This window comes from Corapipo altera, unplaced genomic scaffold (genome assembly GCF_003945725.1).
Source record: "Corapipo altera isolate COAL_440 unplaced genomic scaffold, ASM394572v1 271, whole genome shotgun sequence".
NCBI lineage: Eukaryota > Metazoa > Chordata > Aves > Passeriformes > Pipridae > Corapipo > Corapipo altera.
This window is the reverse complement of record NW_020884935.1, coordinates 1,799,313-1,808,695: the sequence shown is the minus strand read 5'-3', so window position 1 is coordinate 1,808,695 and position 9,383 is coordinate 1,799,313. Positions and strand designations below refer to the sequence as shown.

General features: G+C 41.4%; 1 protein-coding gene across 1 annotated transcript in view; it reads left to right on the top strand.

Moving 5' to 3' along the window:
- The window catches only part of SKA2 (spindle and kinetochore associated complex subunit 2), a 9,218-nt gene extending 792 nt beyond the window's left edge, over positions 1–8,426 (top strand). Inside the window, 7 exon segments of the mRNA XM_027660287.1 lie at positions 2,920–3,009; positions 3,752–3,928; positions 5,077–5,163; positions 6,481–6,520; positions 7,117–7,249; positions 7,955–7,978; positions 7,980–8,426. Of these exon segments, the coding sequence (XP_027516088.1) occupies positions 2,920–3,009; positions 3,752–3,928; positions 5,077–5,163; positions 6,481–6,520; positions 7,117–7,249; positions 7,955–7,978; positions 7,980–8,076 (648 nt within the window). The 3' untranslated portion in view covers positions 8,077–8,426.
- The last annotated feature ends 957 nt before the right edge of the window (positions 8,427–9,383 follow it).

Below are 9,383 nucleotides of genomic sequence, written 5' to 3'. Positions count from 1 at the left end.
TCTGACATGTAAATAGGTGTCTTTTGGCTCCCTGAGAGTTAAGAGGGTGTTTTACACCTGGTGGTGGAATTCGGAACAGTTTCACAAATCCCAGCTTTGTGTCTCTTTTGCTTTTCCTTCTGCTAATTGTTTCTTCTTCCTGGATTTCCCGTGAGCTCAGCTCTCTCCACAGAGTTGTGATAAAACACTTATTTCCCCCGAGGTTTTGACACGAATTTCATGGGAAGCTTCATTTTAAGTCTCGTGGAACCAGGGATAAACTAATTAGTGGGGGTTGCAACAGAACAGAGTGTATGAAAATACCAGGTAATCAATGGTTCAGTGACACCATCACATCTACAGTGTGAGATTAATTACAGAAAAATCATAAAGCTCTCAATTTAAATAAGTCAAGGCCAGGTTGGACAGGTTCTGTCACTGGATTTTTGGTACTGTGGACCTACTTTTTTTCCTGGAGTGGTGTCTGTCCAGTGCCCTTTTTATGTTGTACTACTAGTGATCATGCACAAAAAGCAGTGCAATGTTAAAAGGGCATTGGCCAGCAATGCTGTCTACGTTATGTTCTCATTTTTGCTACAGTCACACGTCCAAAGTCACTGTCTGAGACCAGGAGGTGATTTGCAAAACAGCTCTAAAATAGTTTTGAGTTTTCTGGGTGAACACCGTCCAGCATTCTTAGTTCTTCTCCACTCCATCCCCAGGTTTCTTTGCATTTTGTTGTTGAGGATCTCAGCACCTTCAAACCCTGAGAGTTCTCAAACATTCAATATGAAGTTAAGAAAAAAACCACTTTCATTTAGATTTCTGAAATACACCCCCACAGTGATGGTGCTCTCGCAGCCAGGTGGCAACCCCAGGGATAAATGTACATCCACAGAGTTGAGAACAAAGTGTTTAAGTACATTTTAAAGTGATTCAGCACCTGCAGATTATAAAGAATAAACTGATATCTAGAAGATATTCCCTGTAATGCAGTTTTAAGAACATCTGTCTGACAGCAGTTCCGAACCTTCGCTCGCTGCGAGGCAAACCTAAGAAATAAATACATTTGGGGCTGTAGTTTCCAGTTAAAAAAAAGCACCAGAATTGCTTGAAATCGAATTTTCTGCTGAGCATTTTGTTGGGTGGCTTGGGATTTTTTTCCCTCCCCTTTTGGTCAGTGGAACGACAGAGTAATAACAATGTCTTCAAATACGTGAGCTCTCGTGTGTGTGTGTGGGGAGTGAACTTGAATATTCCCCAGTTCTTCGTGATCCACAGCAAGCACCGTGTGAGCTGATGTGTTTTACTGCCTTTTTTGAGTGTGGTGCTGATCCCTGCCCAGAGTTGTTGCTGCTAACGAGTGCTCTGACTTTATTGCACTACTGTTGTGTACAGCGAGCAGTGCAATAGTATTGTCAAAGCATCTGAGAGCAGAGCACCTTCAGCCTCCCTCCCGTGAGTAAATTACAGATTTACACTTCAAAACCTGCATTTTCTTTGGGACTGTTGGCAAATAAACTGCCTCTGAGCCAGGTGGGATTTTTGCAGGGGGGGGTGTGTGTGTGTGTTTCTGGAAATGGCAGCGAGAAATAAGTATTTATGAAATAAAAAGCGGTGATATTGGACTGGGTTAAGCTTTTCATTGAGCACAGATCTGAAAATTCCAGCCAGGTGATGAATAAGCTTTGAGCTTCACACCCAGTTTTTTCATGTCCTGGATCTGGTGTTAGTGGGTTACTGTCCTTGTGGAAATCTCAAATTATCAATATTGAATGTTTCATGGATAATTCTGAAAGCCACCTGTACCCATTGTTTGCTTTCCCCAAAAAATTAATCAAATGGAGGAGTTGGAGAAAAGCAAAAAAAATTATGTTTTTGGGGTGCCTGCCTGTGGAAATGAAAACCTTAAACTGTTTGCTTAGTGGAGGAGAAGAGAAATTATTGGGCAGTTAAGGAAAAAAATCCCTCCTGAACTCTTTAAACGTGTGTAGTGTAATGAAATGTATTTTATTCCTGGATTTTATCGTGGCTGGTTTCTGGGGCAGGTGTGGGAAGAAGTTTTGGTGGGCAGATGGTGAGTTATGGCTGTACTGGCTGAAAGCTTTTCCCTTTGATTTATAGATGCTCAAGCTCTTCACCAGATTTAGTTTCCTTTCCTTAAGCTATTATTTGAGAATTTACTGAGGGTGTGTGAAACATCACCCATCTCCACTCCCTCAGAAAGGGGGTTTTATTGCAGAGTATCCTGGATCAAACCCTATTCCTTGAGGCTGTCTGAAATTCCAGATCCTCAGAGGCATTCCTGGCCACTCCTTAAAGAAGCTGGGATGGTGACTGTGGGGTTAATCCCAACAGAAATAGTGAAAACCAAATTAAGGAAGTTACAACCATTTTTGACTTGCTTTCATCACTGTCTCTTCTGTGACTGTAAAAATCACCGAATTATTGTGTAAAAAAATTAATGAGTGGCCTGTGAACTGGGAAAACTGCCTTTCTTTACAGTGGAAGTCTTTAATAGATATTGAAATCGCAGGCTAAAATTAATTAAGTAGTAATGCTATCAGCAGGCTGGTTTACAAGGCAATTAGATAATTCTCTGGGGGCTTATTTATCCCAAGGAGAGAAAAGTGATGTCATCAATTTTATTAGCTGTTAGTCAGTTCTGGTTTATTGGGGAATAATAGAATATATTGTGGGCATTAAAACCAGCTGAAAGAGCACATCCCTGATATAATGAATAACAGAACCTCTGGTGATACTTTTGGATCCTGAACATTGCTCCTAATCTCTGCTGGGTTGTGGTTTTGCTAACAGAGCTTTGAAAATATTAAGTGTGAAAACTGTTTTCTGCTTTCCTGAAATGTGAAGGGCAAATGGTTGGGGCTTGTCTGCAGTTTTTGGTTTCTAATACACTGTGCCTGACCTTAAATATTTTAGTTCCAGAAGGCAGAAGCTGATCTGGATTGGATTCAACACAGACTGGAGTATGAAATAATGAAAAGCTTCCCTGATGATACACCACCAGAGGTAGTGTGAATAATTAACTTATTTTTTTATTAAATGCATAGATTTTACTGCATTTTCTATGAAGATGGTAACAAATGGGACTGTTCTTTTATCTGGTTGTTAGGTTTTTATTATTGTTATTATTACAAAGTATTTCCTGCATCATTTATCAAGATAACTGGCCTAGAATGAATTCAAACAAAACCCCCTTGATTTCTTGGTACAGGGAAATTCTCCCATGTTCTGCTCTGAGAAATTAGTAGTGGTAACACCTAAATTCAAGAGACAGAGCAAAGGTGTGTTTTAGCTCTCAGATCCAACTTAAACTTGCTCATAAGCAATGACTAAAATAATATTTGGGGGAGAGATGAGAGGAAGAGGACAACAATAAATGACATCACGTAAAGGATTCTATAAATACGTCCTGGTCTCTGAGTATATTGTAACATACAGCAGAAAAATCATCTTTTTTGTTAGAAATCCCCAATTTATTCTACCCCAGAAAAGCCATTAAAGGTCTCCAACACCATAAATTCCTCCTGCTGTGTTTGATATGGAACCACAGAGTTATGCTGGTTTATTAACACCATCTATGAAAAATGAAATATAGAATAGAAACACTCTCACAGCTGCACTTTTCACTGTAAAGGCTCATTTCATGTTCTGTTTTGGTGCCTCCACCACCTGCACTTTTAATTGGTATTTACCCAGATTATATTTTCTTTGCTGGTGTGGTATAAATGTACTTTTACCTTCTCCACAGGAGAATCCACTTGCTATCCTGGAAGGACTCTCAGCAGCCAGAGCTCGTTACAAAGCGCTGTGCACACGGATGGACAGGATTGCCAGGGAGCAGAAGGAAGCCATGAAGGGCATCCAAGCTTCTGTGGAGAACACAATGAAGATAGTTCAGGAATTACAGCAAAAAGCTGGTCTTGAGGTAGGTCTTTTCCTTTTAATCCCTTTGTTTTCACTCCTGGAAATGAACAGGGACTTTGAAGCCTTTACTTACTGTGAGTGGTTGGAAGCTGTTGCACAGAGTGGAAGGAGATGAGAAGATGGTTTCCCAGAAGAAATTCCTGCAGGATTGGAGCTCTTTCTGTAAATCCCAGTCCTCAGCAGTGTTCAGGCTGGGAGCTGAAGTAACACCTGAGTAGTGTCAATAATTTCATCGAGGTCTCAGAGAAATCAATGCCTTTGGGCACAGCTGTGTCCCAGGGCTATGCTGGCATCTTTTAGGACTGGAAAATGGAGGGTGAAAGCAATTTTAAGAGGCAAAAAAGCTTTTAAGTGGAAAATGTTCTTTTCACTGTCTGAAGTTAAAACCAACACATTGGAACATACAGTCTGGGATTTTAAGTTTTTCCTCAGTATGATGACACCCCTCTAGCTATTAAAGAAACCAAGAACACATTTTCCTAAGTGGTCTTCAGACACTGCTTTGTTACATTTTGAGGAGGTTGTGAAAGCATTAATTTTGTCCCTTTACAAATAAGGTGCTTTAGATCAATGTTCTAACAACACTGCCCTGAGGTTGTGTTTTATCTGTCAACAGCTCTAGATAAGGGACTGGTAAGTCTTTAGAGACAAAAGGTACTGTATCCTGACTTAAAAGACAGTACTTATATGTCACAGAAAGGAAAATATATCTCCCCATGTTCCAAGGATAGGCTGCCAAGAATAATTCTGTATTTGGATTTTGTTAAAGGGGAAGACTCTCCTCTCTTGAGTTACATGTAGAATTTTAGATAAAGATTTTCTTCTACTTTGTTCATTTCCTAAACCAGAGATGAATTAAACTGCTCTGGTGAAATGCAAGTCTTTAAGTTAAAGTGCTTCTTTTTATTGAAGAATTTATCTTACTTGAATTATTTATAGTATTGATGCTAAAGGAAGATTATGGGTGATTTTTTCAGGAACACTTTGCCTGTGAATTTGCTTTCAGCTGAAGGAAAGTAGGAGTCTACTACCAGTTTCCATGAGAAAAGGGCTCCATAAACATTGAGTTCTTCTGTAAATATCATCACCTCAGGAACTGCAGGATCAGAGTTCTCTGTGTTTGCTTTTTTTTTTTTTTTTTTTGCCTAGAGCCTACCCCTGTCAGCAGAAGAACAGGCTGCAGCACAGCAGTTGGGCCTCCAAACTGGGACAAAAACAGAATCATCAGTGGGAAAGGTAATTAGGGCACGGAGTGTCAGTATCCCAGAAACCAGGAATCCTGAGTGTAGCTCAGGAGGGCTGTTTTTGTGACTTAATACCTCTCAAATGAAAGGCATTTTTCAGAAATGGGATGGAGTTTCTAACAAACCCTTTCATTTTTATTGTACACAGATTAAGTTTTTTAATTGTTCCGGTTTAATTGTCCACACATGAAAAATTAGCTTTGGTGGAAGACTTTGTTCCCCTGATTTTTTCATTGGGATGTGTTTATGTTTCTTTTCAGGGATGCAGTTGGTTGCTCTTGTTGATCCTCTTGTTCTATTAATGCATGAGATAAAAAACCTTTGGGTGGGAGTAAAGGAATGTAATTGATCCAAACCAATGTATCTCAACGTGGAGAGAAATTTAATTTCCTGTCAAAAATAAATTTTGGGGTGTGAGTAACAATATATTCCAACTGCAATGCAGTAGAACATAGATATAAGCTAAGATTTGTTGAAAAGTCAGATGTTCTCCCGTAGCTCAAAGCACAAAATTCCAATCTAATTATCTGCAAATATTTGGTTTGGGTGTCATATTAAAAACACAATAATAAAGAGGGTCGATAGAGTGTATTTATCTGACTGATCTTGTCTTTTTGCTGTGCCTTCTCGCTGCCCACTGTCACAGGACACCCCACTTTCTGTCCCTTTATTGCCAAGGTTGGTTTGCATGAAGGCTGTCCAGGATCCTGCAGCTTCACTCAACGTGTTTGTGTGCAAATATCAGCTCCTTCCTTGAGAAATGCTCTCAATTCCTGCCTTTCCATCGGGAATTCCAAAGCACTTCCCACCCAGCTGCCACAATCCCACTGGAGCCGCATCCTGTGGCTACCGAGGCTCACTGGGGACCAGCCCCTGTGTTGTCTTTGTGTTCCCTGAAAGGCAGAAAAAGTGGGAAGACGTTGCAAAGGCCCTGGGAATTTTGTATCAGTGCTGTATTTCTGGCTGAGGACAGTTTGATAGAGCTGCTTTCAGCTTGTCACAGCTGTCAGCCTCCCAGGGCTGCCTGGGAAGAGGGAAACCATCTCTCCCTTTGCTGCATGTGAAGTGCTTTCAGATCCACCCTGGAATGCAAAGGAGGAAGCTGGAGAGGCTCATCTGACTTGCATATCAATCCTGCTGTATCCATTTTAAACTTAATTTTACTCGAAACTGTGTTTGATCCGTTGTGCCGTTGACAGCTGCAAGATCCTTGGTTATCCAGTGGTAAAATGTAACCACTTGTGCAGGAATGAAAGTGTAAAAAAGAATTTCTGACAAATCCTGACACTTCTGCTGTGTTTATTCGTAGCCAGGTTGTGCAGGATCTGCAGTCCCTGGCTCAGCTGAAGGTGAGTGCTGAAAAAATAAACTTCCCACTGTTTTCTTCTCGTGAAGCCTGTAAATAAAGACAAGTAAATTCACTGTTTTCACTCTCAAGCACCAGTAACTCCTGCTTTCATGTGAAGAATTCAGATTTTAGTATAAGAACCTGACCTCTTAGCTACATTCTGTGTACAGTTCTGGGATTTTTTTGTTGCTGTTGATGGGACTGAAGTGCATCCTGCTTTGTTTATGGTATGGAAGAAATGGTCTCACCATAGAAACAGCTCTTTTGAATCAATTTATCCCTACTTATGGGAAGGAATTCTCCTGTTTTGCTTTGGTTTGGTTTTTGAAACACAGCTAAATAGTCACTGACAGATCAGATTGTTAATCCAGAGCTCAAATTAAATGTCTTTTCACTGGGTCTGCATATACAATGATAGTTTGGAGGGAGTATCTTCCTTCCCTCCTTCCTCTTGCTGGAAAATCTTCCTTTAGACCCATTTAGAGGGATTATTAAACAGTAATGGAAGCACTTTCTATCTTTGGCTTAGCTTCTGGAGAAACAAATATTGTCTATTTCCAGTTTTTCACCAAATGTCTTCCATTTCCGATTTTTTAGCATCCCAATTCCAACCATTGACTGAGGAAATGCTTCTGACTGTACCCAGGCACATCAGGAGATCTGTCACATTAGCAGACTTGAACTCTTTGTACAGGGAGTTATTTAACCACTTTGTAGTGAATAAGAACAAGTAAGACTTAAAGCCACTCTTTAGCAAGAATTTTATAAGCTCTGAAGAAATTCAGCCTGTTTGAAATTAAACAAACTCAAACAGTTAACCATTCACTGCCATATTATAACTTTATAATGTGATTTTACTCCCCTTCCTGCTTAGGTACACACCCCAAAGTGTTAGACCATTACACAAACCCCCCCGAATTAATTTGTGTAAAAATGCTTTGATCATTCTCAAAGCTTGCATTTTAGGTTCTTCAGACTTTTTCACTTCGTTTTTGCTGTACAAATGTCCAGGTCTGGGGCTGTTCAGGGAAGTTTTGCTGACACACTCCTGCTGCCAGGCCCTTTTAGTGTTCAGAATCTGCAGCCAGACTGGAAAAGCAAAGCCCTGACACTAAACCACGACCCCCAAGCCCTGCCCTCCCCTCACCAGCCCCTCCTGCCTCTCCAAGCCCTGACCCCTCCCTGGAATGTGCTGTGTTTTTCTTGCAAACTGAGGTTACAAACAAACAAGTTTTTAACTCGGGAATTCTGTCTCTTTAACCCTAAGGCTGGGTTAGCAAATGACTGCTCTGATTTGAAGTAGCACAGGAAGGCTGATGGTATAATGAGGGTGAGATTTACGGAGCACTCACAAAAATCATTCATTATGTGCTTTTTAGCCTTTTTCTGCCTGTTTGATCCCTGTTTTGGTAAATAGTTTGGTTTTGTCTTACAGGGCAGCACTGAGTATTTCACAGGTGGATGAGTACGAAACCCTCTCACTCAAGACTACAAGTCCTGGAAGAACTTGGTATTGTGAAAAGCAACAAAAAAGGGGATATTGAATTAGTTGTGTAAGTGAAAGCTCGGCCCCTTCTCGTCTGAGACACAAAAGCACCTTGGTCACAGCTCCTGGATTACGAAGGAACAAGTATTTCCCTGGGATCTAAGAGCTGCTGAAAGTGCACTGTTGGAAAGTTGTAATGTTTCTGTGCACAAGTTCTGTTTCTAGTACTTAAAACTGGAGAGTTAAAAACCACTGAGGTTGGCATTTTGCCTTGGATATTTATAGGCCTGTGGCTGATGCATTTTTGAAGAGTGTTACGAGCCATGTGACATTTTCTTGCTCTCGTTCTTCAGCGGGTTTTTAACAAGTAAGCCAAGCCTCTTAAGTGTACTTACATTCCTGAATAAATGATGAAAGCTAAGGAGATGCCATGGATTTATTGTACTTTTGTGTACGTGACTCCAGACCCTGTGCCTTGCCCTGACCCCTGAACCTGGGCCCTGACCTGCTTAATTTTCCTGTGCCGTGAACTCCCTTGGGTTTTTTGGAGTCCAGGGAAACAGGAGGCTCACAGAGTGGCCGAGATTGGAAGGGACCTCTGGAGACTGTCCAGTCCAACCCCCTGTCAGAGCAGGGGCAGCTGCAGCAGCTCCCTCAGGGCAGCATCCTGAAAAATTCCAAGGATGGAGAATTCACCACCTCTGTCAACGCTGTTTGACCACCCTCACAGTGAAAAACATATGCAGGATTTTTTTCCCTACATGTTTCATATTTCTATATTTATTTCGACCTAATTAGAGGATAAGATATTCCAACTTTTACCAAGTTCCTGGGGGATTTTGGGAAAAATTATATCTGTCAAAGGAGAGGAATTTAAATTAGTGCTCCTGGGGAGGGGAAGGCTGATTTCTGAACTCATTCATGAGCTGGTTTAGGGTTTGATGGGAAGAGGAACAGCCTAGACACTGAAGAAAAAAGGGAAGGAAAGAAGAGGGATAAGTTGCTTTTGTGATGCCTGCTGCCAAGTGTGCCCTTTTACCTACACATAATTAACCAGTTTGACAAACTGATTTGATAGTTAAGCATTTAATCATATTCATCAGTTTTCAATAGAGGGCTCGATCCCGTCACTTGCGCCAGCAGTGTTAAATATTTAATTTATTAGCGACCCGTGGCTACAGTAATCGGAGATACCCGTCAGCGGGCAAACAGCTACAGCACGGGCGACAGCTGCTCCGCTTTTTAGAGCCGTGCGGGCTGTGGAAACCCATCCCTGCTCGTGAGCTGCGTAAAGCAAAAAAACACGCGTCAAACTCTTCCTTTGGGCACCGAAGAGCCGCCGGTTCCCTCAGGGGCGGCCGCGCCTCCCGCTCTCCCC